The 25,292-nt window shown below is 36.7% G+C and overlaps 1 protein-coding gene across 1 annotated transcript in view; it reads right to left on the bottom strand.

Annotated features, from left to right (window-relative positions):
- The window catches only part of COL5A2 (collagen type V alpha 2 chain), a 143,425-nt gene that overhangs the window by 24,988 nt on the left and 93,145 nt on the right, over window positions 1-25,292 (bottom strand). Inside the window, exons 14-33 of the mRNA XM_019931536.3 lie at window positions 24,640-24,693; window positions 23,682-23,726; window positions 23,015-23,068; window positions 14,490-14,534; window positions 13,335-13,388; window positions 10,978-11,076; window positions 10,589-10,633; window positions 10,373-10,471; window positions 9,056-9,109; window positions 8,715-8,822; window positions 7,604-7,657; window positions 6,919-7,017; window positions 5,643-5,696; window positions 4,818-4,916; window positions 4,658-4,711; window positions 4,510-4,563; window positions 3,449-3,502; window positions 2,668-2,721; window positions 1,039-1,083; window positions 402-500 (exon numbers count right to left, since the gene is read on the bottom strand). Of these exons, the coding sequence (XP_019787095.2) occupies window positions 402-500; window positions 1,039-1,083; window positions 2,668-2,721; window positions 3,449-3,502; window positions 4,510-4,563; window positions 4,658-4,711; window positions 4,818-4,916; window positions 5,643-5,696; window positions 6,919-7,017; window positions 7,604-7,657; window positions 8,715-8,822; window positions 9,056-9,109; window positions 10,373-10,471; window positions 10,589-10,633; window positions 10,978-11,076; window positions 13,335-13,388; window positions 14,490-14,534; window positions 23,015-23,068; window positions 23,682-23,726; window positions 24,640-24,693 (1,323 nt within the window). The remainder of the gene's footprint in view (window positions 1-401; window positions 501-1,038; window positions 1,084-2,667; window positions 2,722-3,448; window positions 3,503-4,509; window positions 4,564-4,657; window positions 4,712-4,817; window positions 4,917-5,642; window positions 5,697-6,918; window positions 7,018-7,603; window positions 7,658-8,714; window positions 8,823-9,055; window positions 9,110-10,372; window positions 10,472-10,588; window positions 10,634-10,977; window positions 11,077-13,334; window positions 13,389-14,489; window positions 14,535-23,014; window positions 23,069-23,681; window positions 23,727-24,639; window positions 24,694-25,292) is intronic.

Raw genomic sequence — 25,292 nt, 5'->3', positions numbered from 1 at the left:
AGCAGAACTGTAGAAACTGAGACAAGGAAAATGGAGCATATGATTAGGAAGACATCCTAATAAATTACACTATTTTCGATTTATTGCCTCTGCTTATTAATAGAAGTCATTAATAAAAGTTATATAAATAAATATTAGAAACAGGTTTGTATATGAGAATGTATCACTACTTTATGTAGTGATCAAAAATCCCATCAAAGAAGAGATTCTTTTTTAGCTGACTCTTTAGTGCCAAAGAAAAGCCAAGAAGGTGTTCGTTAAATATTTGTTGAAGAAATTATATAATCAAATATTTTGTAAAAACAACAGAAATAAATAATAATAAATCCTAGCACCATTACGTGTTTATTGAGCAGTAATTTTAGACCATTTTAAACTACTGAGCTCACTACCATACTTACTTTTGGACCATCAGGACCGTGTCCTCCAGCCATTCCCTTCTCACCAGGAAGTCCGGTTATTCCTGGTTCTCCTCTTTCCCCTGGATTTCCTCGTTCTCCCTACACAACATAGGAATGTCAAACAGTCTCAGTGCTTGATCTGAAAATGGGTTAAAAGTGCTCCTGGGTGGGCTTCCGTGGTGGCGCAGTGGTTGGGAGTCCGCCTGCCAATGCAGGGGACACGGGTACGTTCCCCGGTCCGCGAAGATCCCACATGCCACGGAGCGGCTGGGCCCGTGAGCCATGGCCGCTGAGCCTGCGCGTCCGGAGCCTGTGCTCCGCAACGGGAGAGGCCGCAGCGGCGGTGAGAGGCCCGCGTACCGCAGGAAAAAAAAAAAAAGTGTTCCTGGAAATGTGAAAAATGACTTCTACTGGGGAAAAATTTAGAAATGAGCAACTAATAAGACTCAGTTTTCTAATTTAATAAGAAATGAACTTGAAGTAAGCATATACTAGTTTCACAGCACAAAATATTTCTCATAAGATTGATTTTCATTAAGTAAAAAACTAACAATTAAAGCCCAGTTTAAGATAAAAGATGCTTTTTCAAACTGAAGCCAATGGACACAAAGTTAATCATGAAGAAGAAAATACTTACTCTAGGTCCTAATGGGCCAACTGCTCCAGGATCTCCAGGAACTCCCTATAAAATACATTTTTTTAAATGAAAAACTTTCAACTGAACTTTAGGTATTTATTAAAAATCTTTCCAGATCATATACCTAATTTCTTCTAACATACTATTAGAAGTCTGACTAAGCCCATAATATTGAAGAAAGAAAAATATGTACAATTTTATAAACAATGGGATATCATATACATTGGATGGAAATACTTTTCCAGAAAAGTTTATATTATACCTGAATGATTGACTTTGGGCAATGAGTTCATTCAAAATATTATCTCACAAAGATATTACTTTTAGCAACAATAAAATAAAAGCAAAAGGCCTTTTATTTCCTAATGGAATGTGAAAAACTTAACAGAGGAAAGTGAAATTAAAAGCAATGAAGTACTAATCTTTTAAATAGAACCAATTCAATTCAATTTAATAAATATTCCTTGAACATATAATATAGACAACACACTGTACTAGGAATTTTGGGTTCAAACTAATGCTGTCATCACTACATTAAAAGTTTGTTCTTAACTAAAGGAAAATTTGTCATTTAAAACTTCTCTGTTTGATAAAGACAGTGACTACATCAAGTAGGCCTCCAGTCTTGTCCCTTGAAATGTATTGTCTTCATTGTGGCATGATCTTCCTAAAACCCAAATGTAATAGTATTTCTCTCTACTTAAAAGCCCTTCATTAGCTTCCCATTACTCTAATAATAAGAACAAACTAGACTCAAATTAAGACTTTCCAGGATCAGGCCCCTGTCATTCTCCAGCCTCTTCTTCACCCTCCTCAACCTGTATTTCACATTTCTGACCTACCGAACTTTTTTCAGTGCCTAAATTTGATCATCAAGCCTTTGCACTTGCTGTTTGCATTTCCTGGAGTATTTTCTTGCCTTCCCTCCTCCCCGCTTACCATCATTCTTCCTTCAGATCTTATAAAAGATACTATTTTGTCCAGGAAACTTTTTCTAAACTCCAATGTCTGAATTAGGTGCATCTTCTAGGTTTACATACACACAGTGCCTCTCTTACCATAGCATTTAGAATATGCTACTGTTGTAACTGACTTTCTATACTCTCTGTCTCCTAGTAAAATAAAATATAAGGCAAGGTCCATGTCCATCTTGTTCAATTGGTTCAGGCCAAGGCTTAGTAGAGCTTAGCACAGAGTGCTCAGCAAATATTTCTGAACAGTTAAATGAATGAATAAATCACTAAAAGAAAAATAAATTACATAAACCTATGTGCTGGTAAAATGACAGAAATAAAATGGTAAGTTTCTGTTCATAACCGTTTATGAAGCCTCCAGTAAAATGTACAGTAAGACATATTTAGTGATTAAGAACACAGTATGAGCACATGACCTGGGTTCAAATCACATCAGCTGTGTGACTTTGGGAAAATTACTTAACATCCGTGTGCCTTATTTTCCTCATCTGTAAAATGGGCATAATAATAATAATAGTACCTAGTACATAAGAGTTGTTTTGAGGATTAAAGGAGATAATTAATTTAAAGCAAAGCAGAACAGAGCCTGACACATAGTAAGTGATATTATGTTAGCAATTTTTAGTATTGCTATCCTTATTATTTAAACACTTACCTGATCACCTGGCTTTCCACCTTCCCCAGGAGGCCCTGGAGGACCAGGAAGCCCCTAAAGCAAAAGTAAGAATATAAAATTGTGACTCTGTGGAAATTTAATAGGCCACCAGTGTTAACAGTTCACAATTCACAGAGCTCCCTGACTGTATTTTCAAGCAAAAGACATTATTTAAACACAAGTTAAGCAAAGCAAAATGAGAAACCTACATCCTCTAACATAACACAGCAGCTAGTCAGTTCGTAGGTTTAGATTTTCATTTGCACACCACTTAGCAAAAAAGAGGTAAGGATATAACAGTAGGTTCTTTATATTTGTGGAGCTCTTAATGGCTTTGAGAACAATACTTTAGGCTACTAGAATAAATATTGAAAGTTAGTCCTGACAGTTTTTTCCCCAAATTATGATTATCTATGCTATTAATATACCATCATATTTAATTAAATAAATCATGAAAATTTGTTCAACAAAAAATTTTAGACACTGTGTCAATAAAATTAGATAAGCCTCAATATAGTTAAATAAATCTTATTGAGATATTAAGAACATTTTATGATTTATAATTTGTTAATAGGTTTGGGGTTTGATCAGTTGTTCAGGGGAAATCTGTTCCTTCTCTTTGAGTAAAAATGTTTGATTTTGTCCAAATGTCTATCTTATTTACTAAAAGAGGAATGACCCCTTTGAAAATTGTAGAATTTCACGTCATTCAACCATATCTTTTTATAAAAAAGCATTTTGCTTAGGGGAAGAAGAAATGGAAGACTGAGTCAGTGCATACCTGAAAGCCAGTGGGGCCTGGAGGGCCCTGTTCTCCTCTCTCCCCAGCTAGACCCTAAGTCACGAAGGAAAGAAAACCATGAACATCAAGAGCCAGATCCTTATGTCTGCTTCCCACTTGTGTGAACCACCAGAAGTATTTATATTTATATTTTATAAAGAAATATTTATATTTCTTTGTATTTCTTCCAATCACAAGTTTTTCACTTTAGCAAGATAATAAACTAGTCCTAAATGTCAACTAATTGTACCGTTTTAAGTCCCTGATGGTGAGAAAATATCTTCTAAAGCCAGTGAAGAAACTGATAACATGTGTTCATTTTTTATCCAAACATAAATGTCTGGAGCCAACTGTAAAATTTTGGGGGAAATTGACTATTGGCATGGAAAAATCCATTACTTTTATATGTCTAATCTAAAAGGTAATTAATGTTTCCATTGTAGTTTGTTTCTCAGTGTTATAAAAATTATTAATCAAACCTTCAAAACTAGAATAACTAAAGAAAGCAAAGCTAACATTTTAAAAAAGATATTTAAATTGCCCCATTCCAAAACAAATAAACATGCCATAATATTTCTGATTAACACAATTTTAAAATCCTAGGATGAAAATATACCTCAAAGGATAAATATTATTCCTTTTTAGTCCATCCAAAAAAACAAAACAAACAAACAAAAAAAACGCTTAAATAAATTTCTATAAGACACAATATTAGGAAAAAAACCCTGGTATAATCGAGTATTTATATATTTTAAATAAAATACAGTATAAAATATTTGTCAGACACTACTTTCCTCATATAATTTTCAACTGTGATAACAGAGATGATGAGGTAGCTTTTACCATCAGCATTTCATAGAAGTTTAAAATGAAAAGACCAATAATTCTACTTAAAAAGGCAGAAGATGCCAGCACAGGAATCAAAAGAAAAGATATAACTGAAATTCTTCCATCTTGCACTTTTTTATTTACTTCCCCCCAAAACCTACCCATGAGTAAAGTCTCAGACAAACATCACTGAAGAATGCAATGTGAATATATTCTCACTAAAACTTACATACCGGGGGGCCCACAGGACCGGAAGGACCAACTTCACCATCTTTTCCAGGAGCTCCCTAGCATCGCAGAGAGATAATTTATGAGGTGAGACCATGAGAATTTGGGTAATTTCATATATATTTTTTTCTTTAGCAGAAAATGTGTAGTTACCCTCTGCCCAGGAACACCAGCATTTCCTGCTTCTCCAGGTTTTCCAGGGTCACCCTAAAGAATCAATGCAAACTAATTTAAATTTCAATCAGTTTGCTATAAACATGTCAGCTCCAAGTGAGGATTATGATGAGATGGCAACATTATACACTGTACTCACACTGCTACCTTTGGGGCCTGGAAGACCCATACTCCCAGGCTGCCCTCTGATTCCTATGGAGCCTGGAGGACCTGGCCGGCCATCCTCTCCTGGAGCACCCTACAAAATTGACAGGAGCAATGTAAGTTTCACATAAGTTCTCTCTGAATGTTACATCACCCAAATTGTCACTTGCCTTTCCTTACTACAAAAGTTATGTAAGTTTTAAATTAAGCCACGTTTTTATTTCAGTGAATCAGGACAGTTGAGTGTTTTTAAAAACAACTGCTGAGGTATTTGAATGTTTAGAACGGAGACTTTATTCTTATTCTATACACAAGCCTCATCTTTATGTCTCTTTACATTCTCATATTAATAGGGGAAATCTTCCTTCTTTCATTTACTCTTGTTTGTGGTAATGAAAACTCAGGACTTCCATTTCACATTTGCTGTATAAGGAAAGGGCCCAGAATATATGAACTTTCAAATTTATACCCACTTATCTCTTAAATGTATAAAATTGGAAGGATATCAAGAAATGAGAATGTTGCTAACAAATTCCACTAATATTAATAAATACATCATGGAAACTTTTTCACTTATGTCAGAGAAGCAATTACAATCTCAAGCATTTATTTCAATACAACGTTATCAATTTTTGGTCATTTTGAAAATACACAGATCCTTAATATTTACTTCCAGGAGAGGAAGGTACATTTTAAACATGTAAACATGATCAGCATCCACCTGATCAAAAATGTTAACCTTAAATAAGCATCTTACCATGTAAGTTGCATGTCTATTGAGAAATATTAATGGTGGTGGACTTCTGTTTAAATTACTTACCAAAGGTCCAAGTTTTCCTTCAGGACCTTGAACACCAGGATTTCCTGTCAGACCCTAAAAATTAAAAGCAATTGTCAGTTTGTTGCTGACCTGCAACTGGAGTAAAGATTCTAAAGAGTAAAAATAGCACTGCATTAAAAAGATCCAGTTCCGCTTTGCAATGCCCACTCTCAGTAGCCTTAGGTTCCTCTAGACAAACTCACAGGACCATCATGGGCCCCACTCAACCTGGTTTCAGGATACAGGGCAGGATACAGGGCAGACAACACAACATGCAACAAGGCATCACATGTGGGACTCCCCACTGGGAGGAGTCCTCACAGCACAGCCTTCAGGGCCAGACTCTAAGCCTCCCACAATGGGAGGCCCGATGTGAGAGAATCAGTCTATGTGGTGGGTGCAGGAGCCACCCTGGTTTGAAATCTCACATAACCAATATTTGTAACAGCACCTTGGACATACTATACTGGTCCCAGCAAGGTGAATGCCCAGGTACAAGTCCCTGCAAACTCAGGAAATCCAAAGCTATGCCTCCTACCAGTTTTTTTAATTCATTCATAGTCCTCCAAGTCCAAATGCAGTCTACAATCAGGGATCATTTTTACTAAAAGTAATTGAATGGTCATTCAACTGGCATTCCACCTTTATCATGTGTCTAGGGAAGAATATCGAAGATATTTATCGAAGATGAACCCAATGCCTCTTTCTCACGTAGAAGGAGAAAGGGTTGTAGGAGACTTTTACTCAAATATCTAACGCTGGGTTCAGGACAAAGAACTTATGTTGAGCCAAATGTATCTTTCCATGAAGCTTTCTGTATAATCCTTTTCTCTTTAAGGGGCATTGTTGACAACTGAATATAAGGGTAATTCCATAGTTCTAATGAATTTTCAAGTGACATTTTGTTAAAATGAAATTTGTCAGGAATTCTCTGTGCTAAAAGTCACATAAGTTGTTCATCAGCAAGTAAAGAAAAATCATAAAAATTGATAAAAAGGATTTTCTTTTCATATCAAGTGGTAAAATTATTAATACATACCTCTTTGAATAAAGGAGACTAGAAGTTTTTTTTTCTATACATGATAAAAATAGCAAACCATTCATTATTTCAAAAATAATGAATCAGGTCAAACCCAAAGAAAAAAACAAAGAAATGTTCCAAGTCGCGAAAGCAAGCTATTAAAAAAAAAAAAAAAAAAACCTTTAAGAAACCTTTAATGAATTCTCAGGAGCATATCTCCTGGGTTGATGTAGCAAAAAACTGCTGTGTTCTTACCCGAGCACCTGGAAGCCCAGGTTCCCCCGGACGTCCTGGATCCCCCTGACCTCCTTTAGGTCCTGAAGAACCTACAGGACCCCTCTCTCCTTGAGCCCCCTGTTCCAAAGCAAAGTAGAACATATCAGGAAAAAGGGAGTGCAGGGAAACAAAAGCAAGCATATATAAAATCCTTGTTTACAAATCAAACCACTGGTATAACATAAAAGAGTTTGTCAAAGTAGTTACAAAGACTTCTTTGTAAACCATGTCACTTCACATTTTGTTCTCATTTGGATTCCTTGTAGAATAGAGGTTTTTCATCATTAACTAATGAAAGTTGTGTTTAGAGCCTCACTCCAATAACTTAGATTTAGAAACCCCCAAATTTTGAAACAGTCTAAATTTCTAGATAAAGGAAAAAATATATATCGGCTAAAGGAAAGATTTATGGCCTATTCTTCTCAAGAATGTCCCTGGAAAGTTTGAAAACAAACTCCAATACACCTCCAACCATCATCCTTCTCCCCTAGACCTCTATAATGAAGAAATTGCACAAGAGGGATTTGGCAGTAGGAGTAACATCTGTGTCCAACTCTTTTCTAGATCTGGACCCATGTGGACCAAGGCTAGATCACCATGCTGGACAATGGCATCTTTTGCAACACTGCCCACAGGAGTGTCAACCTTGATAGGATAACCTTACCTTTGGTCCAGGTAAACCATCAGAGCCTGGAAAACCACGATTGCCAGGAGCGCCCTACAAATGACCAAAATGTGATTCTTAATTGTGGATGTTTTTGTAATATATAACGAGTGGGTGATTTTTATTCTTAGTACTATAAGGTTTTAGGAGCTATGATCAAACCAACACAGCAATAGATATGTATAAGAAAAAATAACCTGACTATACAGAAAGACATTTTAAATTTTGAAAAATATATGTAAGTACTGAGCCAAAATTATTCAAATCAAAAAATATTTTACCACTTCATTGTAAAATTAAACATAGAGAAAAACTGATACATAGATATAGATACGAGAGGTAAAGAAATGGTACCATCTACCACAATCAAAATGTCAGTGATTGCAGGCATTAGTATTGTCTTTGATGTGAAGCCCTTTGCATTTTCTGAGGTTCCATACAAAAGTGAGGTGATATTGTTATTCTCCCTTTCAGACCTGTTTCATTATAGTCCAGTCACAGCAACCTTTTCTGGTCTTCAAAATCACTAAGCCCTTTCTGGCCTCCTGGATTTGCATTTTTTGTTTCCTCTGCTGAAAAATGCTTTTTCTCTCAAGTTTTCTTGCTGGCTCATCTTAATCTTCAGATCTTAGCTAGATGCCATCTTCTCAAAGAATCTTATTTCCTAACCACCTAACCTAATGCCACACTACCGTCATAAGTTACTCTCTACCACATCACCCTGCTATTCCCTAAGTGTATATGGCACTTATTAAAATGTGTAATTATATTTTTATTTACCTGTTAACTTGTTTATTGCTTACCTCCCCACTAAACTATTGTTTACTAGCCCCCGCATGAAGGCTGGACCCATAGCATTCTTGTTCACTGATGTATCCCAAGCACCATACACCAAATTGGCATAGAGCATTTGTTCAGTCAATATTAGATGAATGAATGAATGAACAATGATTAGACAGTTGGCTCCCTGAATTCAAAGATAGCCATACTGAACTGTGCAATGCACCTGCTAGCATTTCTCTTAATTGCTCTAGTTTTCCTCACTATTCCAAAAGTTATTCATGTACTTCCCCCACAACTATAAGAATTTATTCAATCATTCAAATTTTACCCTTTCTCCCATGGGGCCTGGAGGACCAACTGTTCCTGGATCACCTCGGGGACCTCGTTTGCCTTCTTCACCAGGTGGGCCTATTGGACCCTGAATACCATGTGGCCCCTATTGAAAACAGAAGGACAGATACCAGAAAGAGCCGTTTGACAAGGGAGTTATAGTCAAAAGATTCATTTAAATAAGTCAGTCACAAATTTTAAACTATATTAAGCAAACTCTTTCCATCCAAAAGTATTATAATTCTCATTGTCATTATTTGAAGTACTTGAGTATTTTGGGCTTACATTTCTGGATAATATTCATGTTCTTCTTATCATTTAAAAGAAATAAAACCTTACCGGTTCCCCTTTTGGGCCAGCTTCTCCTTTGAAACCTGGAACTCCTGGATCACCCTAAAATAAAAACATTGATAATTTTAAGAACCAAGATATTTATCCAGCCCAACCTGCTTTAATTATTACAGTGAATGGGCCTTGAAAATTTTCTGCAGCTGAATCTGTACTGAATCAGCAGTATAATAATTTTTTTAAATTATGCAAATCTTGTAGAATGTGTGGGAAATTTTATAAAATCCAGTACAGTTAGGTAGTAGTTTGTATATTTTACAGGGGTCTTCAAAAGATTTACTTTTAAAATCTTGTTTTTAATCATGCATAGTAGGATAATTAGAATTATTCAGTTATTATTACAATTTGATAATAAAAATTAGAACTAACAATGACAACTTCAATAGATAAATCTATTTAGAGTCTATTTTAGGAAATAGATTTCTTCACCCAAAATCAAAATAATTTTATATTTATGTTCTATTTATTGAGATTTGACAACATCAAATAGGGTATTTTATCTTTAGAGTATTCAAGAGTTTTGGGTATGTATGTCTTTATAATGCCAATTGTACTATAATTTGTGGGAACCAGATTGCTAAATTGAGAACATGATAAAATCAAATGTAAAATACCAACAACACGCATGTTTTTATAAATTCGTCACTAGCATTTAAAAAGGATTTATCAGCATAATCAAATTACTTAGATCAGGATCTAAAATATTTGTTTTAAGTAGTACTAGGAAACAAAGTTTTGTTATATATCAAGCTAAAAGATACATAAGCACAACTTCTCAATGTGTTTATTTCTTAAGAACTAACCGTATATTTTTACCAATAGATAAATATATGAATATAAAACATACAAATTTATACAAAATGTGGAAACTCATTCAATATAAACAACATGTTGGAAGCACTCTTCAAGAATAAATCTTAAGAAATAGCTGTTGAACCCATTTTAGCCAAGTTGTCATTATAACCCCCCATGAAAACTCCGTATTTCCCCATACTGGCTTGCAAAGTGTCTCCATATTTGTTATGTAACTCTATAAAATTCTATGAGGTGGATCATGAAGTTATGACCTTACTATTTTAAACAAAAGAACACTAAAATTTAACATAGTGCAATAATTTTCCCCTTTGAATTTAAACATGTAAATTGTACATTAATATTTGGCTTCCACTTTACAAAAATTCCTACCTTCTTTTGTCTCATTCAAATAAGTCACATTATCTATGTTTCACTGTATCTCATTGCATATTATTTCTCTGGCGATCTTAGTTGTATTATACTAATGGATGATAATTCTTTGATGGACATTACCGGTTGGCCTCGAATTCCTGGAGGTCCAGTGCTACCCTGAGGTCCTGGAGATCCAGGGGGCCCTGCTAAGCCAGGAGGACCAGAGGTACCCGGAGAACCCTATTGGAATGCAAGAGTAACATGATGAGCAGAGACCTAGGCACAAGTCTATGGTCACTGTTCAAAGGATTGTGCCCATTTGAACCTCATGTGGCATAAATGAAGTTAGTTACTCACTGTTGGGCCTTTGGCACCAGGCGTACCATCAGTTCCCACTGCACCCTAAAAGATACAGGAAAAGTTCATGAAATATTAAGCCATATCTAGGGTGGTATTCAGATGTCCACCCATCTCACAAAAGGAGGCAGAAAAATTACCAAAAAGAAAGAAAGGAAAAATAAATCAACCACCATTATATTATAAAAATCACTTTTATGACTAATTAATTCCCTTTTCCATAAAATAGACAAAATTTGCAGAGTTGACAAGGGACATGTTTTTTTTCATGAGTTCTAAACACTCATTCAGAATTGAAAGAGAATATATTAAAATACGTTGCCTTTGCTCAATAGTTATAAAACATGTCCAGCTTTCAGTGATAATTTCTAAATATACTAGGAACTTACAGGAAGACCTTGAGAGCCAACAGGACCCGGTAGCCCAGTTTCACCTCTTTGCCCCTGAGGACCTTCAGGGCCTCGTGCCCCAGTGGGACCTGCTTCTCCCTAAAGGGGTACGAGGAAAACGTTAATTTAAGAAAATATCAGTGTGGTGTGTTTCAAAGCTGACTGCTTATTTGGAGTTTTACATTTTACACCCAATCATTTAAACGAGTCAAGAACACAAAGTAGTTTCCAGGGGTGTGTGCCTAACTTAGCTTAAGGGATGGACTCACTTCCCGCCACTCTGGATGTGATGATGCCCACAGCATGCAGAGCAGAGCAACCTGGTGAAGGTCACCTGATAGCTACCCTTGTTTCAACCCAAGATAGGGATCCAGATAGTAAATAAAAATACAGGATGCCTGGTTAAGTTTTAATTCAGATAAACAACAAATGATTTCAGAATAAGTTTGTCCCATGCAATATCTGGAACATATTTATCCTAAAAGATTGTTCTTTATTTATCTGAAATTCAAACTTAGCTGAGTTTCTGCATTTTATCTAACATATTAGGTACCTAATGTAAATCAAATCCTAGAGGGAATTCCTATTATCCTTCACTGAAATACAAAGAACTAGACGTGAAAGTTTATTCTTCATCTAGAGAGCCAGACAGCCTGGAAGAATATTACAGGTATAGCAGAATTTTGGCCAAAAACAAACACCAGGGGTGGTGGTCTTTATGTTGGGGGTGGTGGTAGGACAGGGAAACAATTTCTGAAACAGTTTTGTGAGGTGTTTGACTTTATTGAGGAGTTTTCAGTAGCCAACAGCCCGTATTAGAAAAACCCAGGAGGAGAGGGAAGTATCCAGAGTGAACTACTGTATAAACTATGATGGCTAGTGAAGTCTTAACTAGAGGCCACAGTAGGAGCAGAAACCACTTCCTGCTAAGTGAGAGTCCGGGGCATTGTGAGTATTCTTCCTTGAATTCTCTAGCCAGAGCTTGGTGTGAGGGTGGAGAGTCTTACAGAGAGAGAGAGGGAAGGGATTTTGCCTATTTTGATTGAGGTACCCAGGGAGTTTGGGCCTTCCCATGTCAGAGTCAGTGGCAGCAGACTTAGGACTTCAGGGAGCAGATCAGATACAGAGGGGAATTGAAGCAGGTCCTACTCAGGGAGCAGATCAGATACAGAGGGGAATTGAAGCAGGTCCTACAGTGAGTTCTCAGTTAACGGAGGGACTGGTTAGTGAACCAACGGAGTGAATAGTGAACCATTTTAAAATAAAGCAGGCACATCCCTGTGGCACAGAATTTAAAGTCAGCGTTAGAGACAGCCGAAGAATAATTTGACTTGATGACTCTCACATTTCAAAGAATACTTGAAATGTCAACTAGAGATATTTTTGTTTGTTTATTTGTTTGTTTCGAAGTTCAAATCCAATCTGAGTGGCCCCACTAACAAGAAGCGTGGGCCTGTACTGAGGGCATCCTCTGCCTCAGGCACTATGCTAAGGGTTTGCATATTTTCTCACTTAATCTTCAATAAAATTCCTTGAGAAAACAAGATTTAGAGAGGTGAGGTGACTGGCCACGGTTATTTTTGTACAGCAGAATCTTGCGAGCAAATCCCTTCTTCAAGATGAAGAAAATTATTGCCAAAGAAAAACCGGGTGTGAGAAAATCAAACGTATTGTGTTGTTCAAAGTTTGAAGGTAGCGTTCTGAGTTTATTCACTAATTTAGCTAATATAATCTTAATAACCTCCCACTGTAATACATGGATTTATCATCCAAAGTGTTGAGAGAAAGAACAAGTTGTGACTCACTACAAATGTAAATCATCCCAGCAGAATACTCCAATCCATTTCCACATGGACAGCCAAATAGCCTCCCCACGCATTCCATCAATGATTGTGTAAGTTGCGGGGGTGGAGGTGGGGAGAAGGGGAGCAGAAGTGGAGGCCAATATTGTGTGGCCTTTTGATCACCTCGGATTTATTTTACTCTCCTATTATTTAGAACATTCTGCTATTTATTACTGCCAGGCACTGTATCCAAGAATAGAGTTCAATTCAGATTAAACCCTTACCCCTCACAGCCGTTACAATTGTCTGGTGTTAGAGTCCTATTGCAACAGACTCTTTGATACTACAAGTGCATGATTATAAGTAATTCTCTTTTAATTACTTATTATATAATAATATCATATTTTTCATTTTCTTTTTTTTTTTCCCTACCATAATGGACACTGAGAATACGCTAGGCTCTTTTCCTTAGTTAAGAGCGACTTCCACACTCTTCAATGAAAGAAATGACATTCTTTACTTTGGGATTCAGGTAATTCATGTCATCAAGAGCTAAATATAGTAACATCTTACCTTCAACCCAGGATTTCCTGGAAAACCAGCGGAACCAGTTATCCCAAGAGGACCCTATTAAAAGAAACCAGAAAAATGATTAGACGTGTATTTTAATTAACATGAAATCTTTTATTCTGTACTTTGACATATAAGAGTAATCCACTTAGTACTTTAAAATCACAAAGATAATAATATAATTTTATCATAAGAACCTTACAACACTGATATGCAATTGTGCTAAAACACATGTCCAGTGGTATTAAACATAACAGAATTTCCTAGTTGTAGCATACGAGAGTCAGTCACAAACACAAATTGTTTGAAACAACTGCTTCTAGAGAAATTACTTTCTTTGTGTTAACCAAGTAATAAGGATAGTTTTTAGAAAGTTACACATTGTACCAAAATCTAGGACTTCACTTTATAAAAATGATGATTAAGAATCATCTGGATATTTTGAAGTGATTTTTTTCAGGCTAATAAAAAGTGAATATGTGTCACTATACTACATTTGGGAAGGCATGAATAGAGTCTAAACCACTGATTTAAAGCTGGATTTAAAGGAAATGAGTGTAAGAGGAATTTCATTCTAGGTTATCCTGATTCTTCTTTGAGGACTGTATTTTAAATCCATCAGTTTTGCATTAATAAAAGCCCTTTTAAATTACACTTATTTTTCCTCCCATAGTTTGTTTCCTTTTTATGAGTAACAAGGAAGAAAAGATCTTAAGGGCAAGTAATTGCAAATCCGATTTACCCTCCTAGTACTGAATATTTCCCTGAGCTCATCATGTTTTTCACCTATCCACTGTACGGACCATGTTGTATTCTTGTTCTTTTTATATACTCATCTTTCAAGACTAAGCTTAAAAGTTGTTCCTCTTTAAGTCTTTCTTGACTTCTTTGTCTCACTACTGGTGTCGGTACAGGTAGGTTCCCATACTTCAGGTTGCTTTCCCTATCACAGAAGTTAGCAATAGCATTATGCTACAATATCAATTGATATACCTCTCTTCTTTGACAGGGCAGGTTTCAAAGACAAGTACTATGTGTTTGTTGTCTTTCTGTTCCAAGCACCTGGGACACAGTAGGTGCTTTGTAAATGGTAATGAATGTACAAATGGAAGAATGAATGAATAAGTGAATGAATGAATATGAAAGTAATACACTCACCATTGGCCCAGGTTTTCCAGGCATACCATGTGCACCTCGTTGTCCCTAGTTAGGAGAAGAGGCAAGATAACGGTGCATTTTCTACTGTATTTGTTGACAATTCATTTACGTTATAAAAATGTCTATGTTAAAATTGGAGAATGAATATTAAGGTTAACTGACAACTTTAACTAGGTTAATAGCAATAAAAATACATTTATACAACATGCGTAAAGTAGCAATAAGCACATCTATCCTTACAGCAATAAGAGAAAAAAATCAAGACTGGAAATACAAACTGATTAAAATGATTCTTTTTACTTGAACGTGTCACCTTCTATCAAATGAGCTCAAAGACAATGAAACTTTGAACACTGGGCTCTTCTTAATAGAATAACCCAGAGGAAGGAATGCACTCCATGTAAAACAAAAACCTAGAGCACATGTGCACACACATGTACACACACACAAAGGAAATTAAGTAGTAGTGAATGCTGCGGGTGTCACCCAGATCCCCCTTCAGCACAGAAATAATCATTCTACCACTGCTGGAAGTGTTATAAGCTGTGATGGCTCCCAGTTGAGACCCTCCCCACAAATTGCTGAAAGGAGTTAGCTATCCCAAGGTTATGCGCTTCCCTGGTCAATGCAGTGGTACAAAGGATTAGCCCCCATTCAAAACAGTCTGAAGAGCCATCCCAGCTCCACTGTTCCCATGGAATGGAAGGCTCATGAAGATTGAGGTCTCTGTTGCAAATGTAACACAGTTTGATTTCTCCCTATGGCAAATCCTGCTTATTTTATTAATTTCTTCATAGGTGTAGTTTCTTTATTTTTTTAATAAATTTATTTATTTTTGGCTGTGTTGGGCCTTTGTTGCTGAGAGTGGGTCTATTCTTTGCTGCGGTGCACGGGCTTCTCATGGTGGTGGCTTCTCTTGTTGTGGAGCACGGTCTCTAGGTGTACGGGCTTCAGTAGTTGTGGCACATGGGCTCAGTAGTTGTGGCTTGTGGGCTCTAGAGAGCAGGCTCAGTAGCTGTGGTGCACAGGCATAGATGCTCCACGTCATGTGGGATGTTCCCAGACGAGGGCTCGAACCCATTTCCCCTGCATTGGCAGGTGGATTCTTTTTTGAATTTTATTTTATTTATTTTTTTATACAGCAGGTTCTTATTAGTCATCAATTTTATACACATCAGTGTATACATGTCAATTCCAATTGCCAAATTCATCCCACCCCCACCCCAGCTTTCCCCCGTTGGTGTCCATACATTTGTTCTCTACAACTGTGTCTCAATTTCTGCCCTGCAAACCAGTTCATCTGTACCATTTGTCTAGGTTCCACATATATGCGTTAATATACGATATTTGTTTTTCTCTTCTGACTTACTTCACTCTGTATGACAGTCTCTAGATCCAACCATGTCTCAACAAATGACCCAATTTCATTCCTTTTTATGGCTGAGTAATATTCCATTGTATATATGTACCATAACTTCTTTATCCATTCATCTGTCGATGGGCATTTAGGTTGCTTCCATGACCTGACTATTGTAAGTAGTGCTGCAATGAACATTGGGGTGCATGTGTCTTTTTGAATTATGGTTTTCTCTGGGTATATGCCCAGCAGTGGGATTTCTGGATCATATGGTAATTCTATTTTTGGTTTTTTAAGGAACCTCCATACTGTTCTCCATAGTGGCTGTTTCAATTTACATTCTCACCAACAGTGCAAGAGGGTTCCCCTTTCTCCACACCCTCTCCAGCATTTGTTGTTTGCAGATTTTCTGATGATGCCCATTCTAACTGGTGTGAGGTGATACCTCATTGTAGTTTTGTTTTGTTTTGTTTTGTTTTGTTTGCGGTACGCGGGCCTCTCACTGTTGTGGCCTCTCCCATTGTGGAGCACAGGCTCCGGACGTGCAGGCTCAGCAGCCATGGCTCATGGGCCCAGCCACTCCGCGGCATGTGGGATATTCCTGGACCGGGGCATGAATCCGTGTCCCCTGCATCGGCAGGTGGACTCTCAACCACTGCGCCACCAGGGAAGCCCCCTCATTGTAGTTTTGATTTGCATTTCTCTAATAATTAGTGATGTTGAGCAGATTTTCATGTGCTTCTTGGCCATCTGTATGTCTTCTTTGTAGAAATGTCTATTTAGGTCTTCTGCCCATGTTTGGATTGGGTTGTTTGTTTTTTTAATATTGAGTTGCATGAGCTGTTTATATATTTTGGAGATTAATCCTTTGTCCATTGATTGCTTTGCAAATATTTTCTCCCATTCTGAGGGTTGTCTTTTCGTCTTGTTTATGGTTTCCTTTGCTGTGCAAATGCTTTGAAGTTTCATTAGGTCCCATTTGTTTATTTTTGTTTTTATTTCCATTACTCTAGGAGGTGGATCAAAAAAGATCTTGTGTGATTTATGTCAAAGAGTGTTCTTCCTATGTTTTCCTCTAAGAGTTTTATAGTGTCTGGTCTTACATTTAGGTCTCTAATCCATTTTGAGTTTATTTTTGTGTATGGTGTTAGGAAGTGTTCTAATTTCATTCTTTTGCATGTAGCTGTCCAGTTTTCCCAGCACCACTTATTGAAGAGACTGTCTTTTCTCCATTGTATATCCTTGCCTCCTTTGTCATAGATTAGCTGACCATAGGTGCGTGGGTTTATCTCTGGGCTTTCTATCTTGTTCCATTAATCTTTATTTCTGCTTTTGTGCCAGTGCCATATTGTCTTGATTGCCGTTACTTTGTATTATAGGCTGAAGTCAGGGAGTCTGATTCCTCCAGCTCTGCTTTTTTCCCTCAAGGCTGCTTTGGCTATTCGGGGTCCTTTGTGTCTCGATACAAATTTTAAGATTTTTTGTTCTACCTCTGTAAAAACTGCCATTGGTAATTTGATAGGGATTGCATTGAATCTGTAGATTGCTTTGGATAGTATAGTCATTTTCACAGTATTGATTCTTCCAATCCAAGAACATGGAATATCTCTCCATCTGTTGGTAACATCTTTAATTTCTTTCATCAGTGTCTTATAGTTTTCTGCATACAGGTCTTTTGTCTCCCTAGGTAGGTTTATTCCTAGGTATTTTATTCTTTTTGTTACAATGGTAAATGGGAGTGTTTCCTTAATTTCTTTTTCAGATTTTTCACCATTAGTATATAGGAATGCAAGAGATTTCTGTGCATTAATGTTGTATCCTGTAACTCTACCAAATTCATTGATTAGCTCTAGTAGTTTTCTGGTGGCATCTTTAGGATTCTCTATGTATAGTATCATGTCATCTGTAAACAGTGACAGTGTTACTTCTTCTTTTCCAATCTGTATTCTGTTTATTTCTTTTTCTTCTCTGATTGCCGTGGCTAGGACTTCCAAAACTATGTTGAATAATAGTGGTGAGAGTGGACATCCTTGTCTTGTTCCTGATCTTAGAGGAAATGCTTTCAGTTTTTCACCATTGAGAATGATGTTTGCTGTGGGTTTGTCATATATGGCCTTTATCATGTTGAGGTAGGTTCCCTCTATGCCCACTTTCTGGAGAGTTTTTATCATAAATGGGTTGTGAATTTTGTCGAAAGCTTTTTCTGTATCTATCGAGATGATCATATGGTTTTTCTTCTTCAATTTGTTAATATGGTGAATCACTTTCATTGATTTGCATATATTGAAGAATCCTTTTATCCCTGGGCTAAATCCCACTTGATCACGGTGTATGATCCTTTTAATGTGTTGTTGGATTCTGTTTGCTAGTATTTTGTTGAGGACTTTTGTGTCTATATTCTTCAGTGATCTTGGTCTGTAATGTTCTTTATTTGTAGTATCTTTGTCTGGTTTTGGTATCAGGGTGATGGTGGCCCCATAGAATGGGTTTGGGAGTGTTCCTTCCTCTGCAATTTTTTGGAAGAGTTTGAGAAGGATGGTGTTAGCTCTTCTCTAAATGTTTTATAGAATTCACCTGTGAAGCCATCTGGTCCTGGACTTTTGTTTGTTGGAAGATTTTTAATCACAGTTTCAATTTCATTACTTGTGATTAGTCTGTTCACATTTTCTATTTCTTCCTGGTTCAGTCTTGGAAGGTTATACCTTTCTAAGAATTTGTTCATTTCTTCCAGGTTGTCCATTTTATTGGCATAGAGTTGCTTACAGTAGTCTCATGATGCTTTGCATTTCTGTAGTGTCTGTTGTAACTTCTCCTTTTTCATTTTCAATTTTATTGATTTCAGTCCTCTCCCTCTTTTTCTTGATGAGTCTCGCTAATGGTTTATCAATTTTGTTTATCTTCTCAAAGAAAGAGCTTTTAGTTTTATTGATCTTTGCTATTGTTTTCTTTGTTTCTATTTCATTTATTTCTGCTCTGATCTTTATGATTTCTTTCTTTCTGCTAACTTTGGGTTTTGTTTGTTCTTCTTTTTCTAGTTCCTTTAGGCGTAAGGTTAAATTGTTTATTTGAGATTTTTCTTGTCTCTTGAGGTAGGCTTGTATAGCTATAAACTTCCCTCTTAGAACTGCTTTTGCTGCATCCCATAGGTTTTGGATTGTCGTATTTTCATTGTCATTTGTCTCTAGGTATTTTTTGATTTCCTCTTTGATTTCTTCAGTGATCTCTTGATTATTTAGTAATGTATTGTTTAGCCTCCATGTGTTTGTGTTTTTCACGTTTTTATCCCTGTAATTCATTTGTAATCTCATAGTGCTGTGGTCAGAAAAGATGCTTGATATGATTTCAATTTTCTAAAATTTACTGAGGCTTGATTTGTGACCTAAGATGCGATCTTCCTGGAGAACGTTCCATGTGCACTTGAGAAGGAAGTGTAATCTGCTGTTTTTGGACGGAATGTCCTATAAATATCAATTAAATCTATCTGGTCTATTGTGTCATTTAAAGGTTCTGTTTCCTTATTTATTTTCATTTTGGATGAAATGAGGTGTTAAAATCCCCTATTAGTATTGGTGTAAGCGAGGTGTTAAAATCCCCTATTAGTATTGTGTTACTGTCAAGTTCCTGTTTTATAGTTGTTAGCAGCTGCCTTATGTATTGAGGTGCTCCTATGTTGGGTGCATATATATTTATAATTGTTATATCTTCTTCTTGGATTGATCCCTTGATCATTATGTAGTGTCCTTCCTTGTCTCTTGTAACATTCTTTATTTTAAAGTCTATTTTATCTGATATGAGTATTGCTACTCCAGCTTTCTTTTGACTTCCATTTGCATGGAATATCTTTTTCTATCCCCTCACTTTCAGTCTGTATGTGTCCCTAGGTCTGAAGTGGGTCTCTTGTAGATGGGTGTTGTTTTTTTGTATCCATTCAGCAAGCCTGTGTCTTTTGGTTGGAGCATTTAATCCATTCACGTTTAAGGTAATTATCGACATGTATGTTCCTACGACCATTTTCTTAATTGTTTTGGGTTTGTTTTTGTAGGTCCTTTTCTTCTCTTGTGTTTCCCACTTAGAGAAGCTCCTTTAGCATTTGTTGTAGAGCTGGTTTGGTGGTGCTGAATTCTCTTAGCTTTTGCTTGTCTGTAAAGCCTTTGATTTCTCTGTAGAATCTGAATGAGATCCTTGCTGGGTAGAGTAATCTTGGTTGTAGGTTCTTCCCTTTCATCACTTTAAGTATATCATGCCACTCCCTTCTGGCTTGTAGAGTTTCTGCTGAGAAATCAGCTGTTAACCTTATGGGAGTTCCCTTGTATGTTATTTGTCATTTTTCCCTTGCTGCTTTCAATAATTTTTCTTTGTCTTTGATTTTTGCCAATTTGATTATTATGTGTCTCAGCGTGTTTCTCCTTGGGTTTGTCCTCTGTGGGACTCTCTGTGCTTCCTGGACTTGGGTGGCTATTTCCTTTCCCATGTTAGGGAAGTTTACAACTATAATCTCTTCAAATATTTTCTTGGGTCCTTTGTCTCTCTCTTCTCCTTCTGGGACCCCTAAAATGCAAATGTTGTTGCATTTAATGTTGTCCCAGAGGTCTCTTAGGCTGTCTTCATTTCTTCTCATTCTTTTTTCTTTATTCTGTTCAGCAGCAGTGAATTCCACCCTTCTGTCTTCCAGGTCACTTATCCGTTCTTCTGCCTCAGTTATTCTGCTATTGATTCCTTCTAGTGTAGTTTTCATTTCAGTTATTGTATTGTTCATCGCTGTTTGTTTGTTCTTTAATTCCTCTAGCTCTAGGTCTTTGTTAAACATTTCTTGCATCTTCTTGATCTTTGCCTCCATTCTTCTTCCAAGGTCCTGAATCATCTTCACTATCATTATTCTGAATTCTTTTTCTGGAGGGTTGCCTATCTCCACTTCATTTAGTTGTTTTTCTGGAGTTTTATCTTGTTCCTTCATCTGGTAATAGCCCTCTGCCTTTTCATCTTGTCTGTCTTTCTGTGAATGTGGGTTTTGTTCCACAGGCTGCAGGATTATAGTTCTTGCTTTTGCTGTTTGCCCTCTTGGCAGGTAGATTCTTAACCACTGCACCACCAGGGAAGTCCCATAGGGTGTAGTTTCTGAGAGCATTCTGAAAACAAATTTCCTGCACACAACTCTGCTTTAATGCCATTTCCTTGGAAAATTGACCCGTATATCATTTGTGCCAGAGATAGTCAAGAAAGCCGACGCTAAAATGGAGTTTTTAACCTGGATTCCTCCTTGGCCAGCTGGCAATAGATGGAGTATGGATTTCTCTTGGCATGCTGCAGTGATGCAGTAGTAAATATTGTCTCCAGTAGTGAACTCAGATAGGGTACAAGTGTAAGGGAATGGGCTATGGGTGCAATAGCTCAGGCATTTGAGAAGGTTTAGGGGATGTAACAATTACAAAGTTAATGGAACTGCATGGGTCTTGTCAAGTGAATCCATTGGAGAAAGATGTTGAAAGGCTGATGGTAATTAAACATCAATATAAATCTCCTTAGCAGCATTTAAAAATATTGTCATCTTCTACAACCAGAAGGAAGAAAAAGTTGAAGATTAGGCCCAGGACTTTATGATAAAGGTTTAAGTGCTCTTGAGAAGGTTGAACTCTAAAATGTGGAAAGTCTGCTATGCCATGGTCAGGGCCCTTGACTGGAGGGAATGGGACCTTGAAATTTCGCATTGGGATATCTTAAGAACTTTGAAATCTCAAATACCCTGAAGCCTCTGGGCCTACAGAAGTGCTCCTTCCCACCATTAACAGCTTATACTTCTCTCTTGCTTAAAGATGAAACAAAGGCCTCTACTTTATCAGACAACATATGCCACCACCACCACCACCTGCTCCTCCCCCGGCCACCAGACCAACAATTAGCATCAAGTCACAAAATAACTGCACTGAGGAAATGCTGTTTCTGATAAAAGAGTGAAGAGACTCTACACTAAAAAATCTATAAGTCTTATACATCTTGTAGAGGCAGAATCCAAGAAAGAATGTATGGGACTAGGTCCTGAAGGTACTGGATCAAGAGGGACAGGATATAAAGCTGGAGAATTTTAATGATTTGGAAGCACTCTCCCATAATACATATTTAACACCCTGATAAACACCCTGGGAAATGTTGTTAACAGGGACAATAGTTCTTAGAAACTTGGAAAGAGCAATGGTACACACTAAGTGAAGCAGAAATGCTGGAACTTCCCAGGCAGATGGTAGAATAAAGCACAGAGAAGTGAACACAGTAGATTGGACATAATATGTATGTCTGGATAAGGCAATAGCTGACTATATTCTACAATATTCTCTACACTTCCAGAGGATACTCTGCCTGTAAGTGATAAAGAATGGCCTAGTGAGAGGGTCTCACTTCTCCTGAATCAAGGCCCTGACTTTGGTATCACTGAGAAGCACTAAGGTGGTTGTCTTCTATGGGATAATAGTAGGGGATGCTATAAACCTGGGAACTTTAATTGTAATGGGGATGATAGGATATCAAAATAACAGAGGCCAGGTGGCAGTCTTTAATTGTCAAAAGAAAAGTGGGTGAAATATAATGAACTGTAAGTTTGAAATATTAGCAAGTATAGCCCGACTTTCAGAGAGATGTGATGAGAATGAACAAAATAACGCCCCCCTCTAGGTTCAATGTAGATGGACAGACAGCAAGAGAATTTCTCAATCTGTACAACTAGGGACGATGATCAGGAGACTCTAATCTTTAAAAGGGTTTATTCATAGTACTTACCTTTTAGGATTGTGATGAACAAGAGATAAAGATATTCAGAAGAATGCTTGGCAGATAATAAGTGCTTGATAAATATTACCTGTTATTATAATGTGATTACTATTCCAAAGTCTATGATTCTCCATGCTGCTAAATGTTTTTATTATTTCTTAAATTCTGTATTAAAATAAGTAGGCAGCAAATGTACTTTGGTTATGTAAGATGTTAACATTAACAGAAGGTAGGTATAGTGTACAAGGGTACATGGAAACTCTCTTCTATTTTTGCAACTTTTCTGTAAACCTAAATTTGTTTCAAAATAAAAAGTATAAAAATTACAAAGTAGGCAACCAGTATGTCATTCTCATTTAAAACACATATTCAGTAAAGCATTTGAGAGAGTTGAAATACACATACTTACAGGAGCACCCTGTGGCCCAAGTCTCCCTCTCTCTCCTGGCATTCCTCTTGGGCCCTGCAGATGATAAAGAAACATCTCTTGAAACATCTTACTTGAATTTCTAGGGTAGATTGATTTCACTACTCAAATCGATCAAGACTCATTATAATTGGCCTAAATAGATTTCACTTAACCTAGCTTTAATGGCCTAAATCTACAATAATCCTGATTTGATCACTGGTTACTGAAAAAGAATAAAGGCATTCAACAAATAAGAAAAACAATGTAATGCAGGAAGCCTTTTCTATTTGAAGGGGCAAATTTTTTTTTTTTTTTTTTTTTTTCGGTAAGTGGGCCTCTCACTGTTGTGGCCTCTCCCGTTGCAGAACAACAGGCTCAGGACGCGCAGGCTCAGCGGCCACGGCTCACGGGCCCAGCCGCTCTGTGGCATGTGGGATCTTCCCGGACCGGGGCATGAACCTGTGTCCCCTGCATTGGCAGGCGGACTCTCAACCACTGCGCCACCAGGGAAGCCCTGAAGGGGCAATTCTCATAGTGTGCTTGCCTTTCAGCTGATAATAAAGGATTATTTCACCAGCTAACATATGTTCTCTAGGTCTTTTTTTTTTTTCATTTAAACATTCTCTTAGTATAATCTAAAAAAGCAAAGAATTAAATTTTTACATACCATTGGACCCATGGCACCCATTGGACCAGTAGGGCCAGCTTCACCCTAAAGCAAAAAGGAGATCATATTACAATATGAGAAACCTTCAGTTGATATTCATATCATTCTGTTTGTTCCATGTGTGTGTTATTTTAAAGGTTTATTTTTCAAAGTGAGCATTTGAAAGGTATACTTTCAATGAAGGACCTCAGAATTCTGCTGTAACACCTTTTCTCAAAATACAATGGAAATTTAGATTCTACAGAAATAAGTCTAAAATAAAATTGGGGATTTAAGCAAGATTGATAGAACTATCACACCTAGCCACATTAATTAGAATAAAAAAACTATTTGTCTATGTCTGATAATACTTTAGGTCAAGTAAAATTTAGAAAGCTAAAATTGACTGTAATATTCCTTTAAGATCTCTTATAGGAAGCTTAGAAATGACAAATTTAAAGCCAAATGCTTTTCCACATATGTATTTCATCGTACTTTCTACTAAAATGTCATCTGTACTTCCTGAATGTTCTCTTTCCCTCTAGAAGCATAAATAAATTTGGGAAAGAAATGATGGCCAAAAGGCCCTAGAATTAAAAGGGTACTAAATAATGGGACTAATGAACCATCTAAAACTCTCAGATATTTTTAAAGAAAACAGAAAGAGTAAATGTGTTTTAGAGGGTGAATTCATAGTGCATCTTTATATAAAGATAACAGCCATCCTACATTGGTAGAAACCCAGTGCCATGGTGGCTGTTCTTGGTGGCAAAATTAAGTCATGTTGTGTACCCTGCTAAATCTATTGCCACACATCCATGAAAGATTATATTTATCTATTAAATTTATCTACTTAACTATTCATTTTTTATACTCCTCTTTCCTCCAGAACTATTTAAGGTGGTCCTGAAAAAAATTTTAGACTTGAAGCAGAACAGAAATGCTATAGCGAGGTTGCATTCAGATACTATACAATTACCTTGGAACCGATTGCTCCAACTTCACCTTTAGGGCCTTCAAGACCTTTGTGTCCCTGAGAAGAAAAATATAAATTTGTATTTTACTGCTTTTTTGAGCCTCAGAAATGTAAAAGAAGAACCAAAAATAAGCTCACAGAAAGTACCTTATGAAAACGGCTCTCAGATTTACAGTTGTTACTCAAAATGTTTCCAAATTCTCAACCTTTTTTGAAAGTCTATTCAAAGAAAATTAAAGTAGGGTTTCCCTCTTTAAATGATGTTTTCAATGTGCAATGTTCTCACCTTTCAAATTTTTGTGACTTCATAGAAATTTATTTTATAGCAACAAATAAAAAACCTATGGTGGCCTTAGAGAAAACAGATAATTATAGAATTTATATAGTTATAAAATATGGTTTATATCCAGGAGTGATGTTCAAAATATTTAATAACTAGTATAGAAGCAAGCATTCTAATCATAAGCTCAACCACTCAAAACAGAGGCCAGTCAATGTACACTGAGTGAATATCAACCATGCTTTCAGATAGATAGATAGATATGTAATTTCTATATATGTATGTAACATAATAGTTACATATTAATTATCCTGAGTTATAAAGAGAGAAGCATTCTATAGACTTCCATGTCTGAGTTGGGCTGAGCTGGCTAGGC

The sequence above is a fragment of the Tursiops truncatus genome, chromosome 7, assembly GCF_011762595.2.
Source record: "Tursiops truncatus isolate mTurTru1 chromosome 7, mTurTru1.mat.Y, whole genome shotgun sequence".
Taxonomy (NCBI): Eukaryota; Metazoa; Chordata; class Mammalia; order Artiodactyla; family Delphinidae; genus Tursiops; species Tursiops truncatus.
This window is presented reverse-complemented; position numbering and strand designations above follow the sequence as displayed.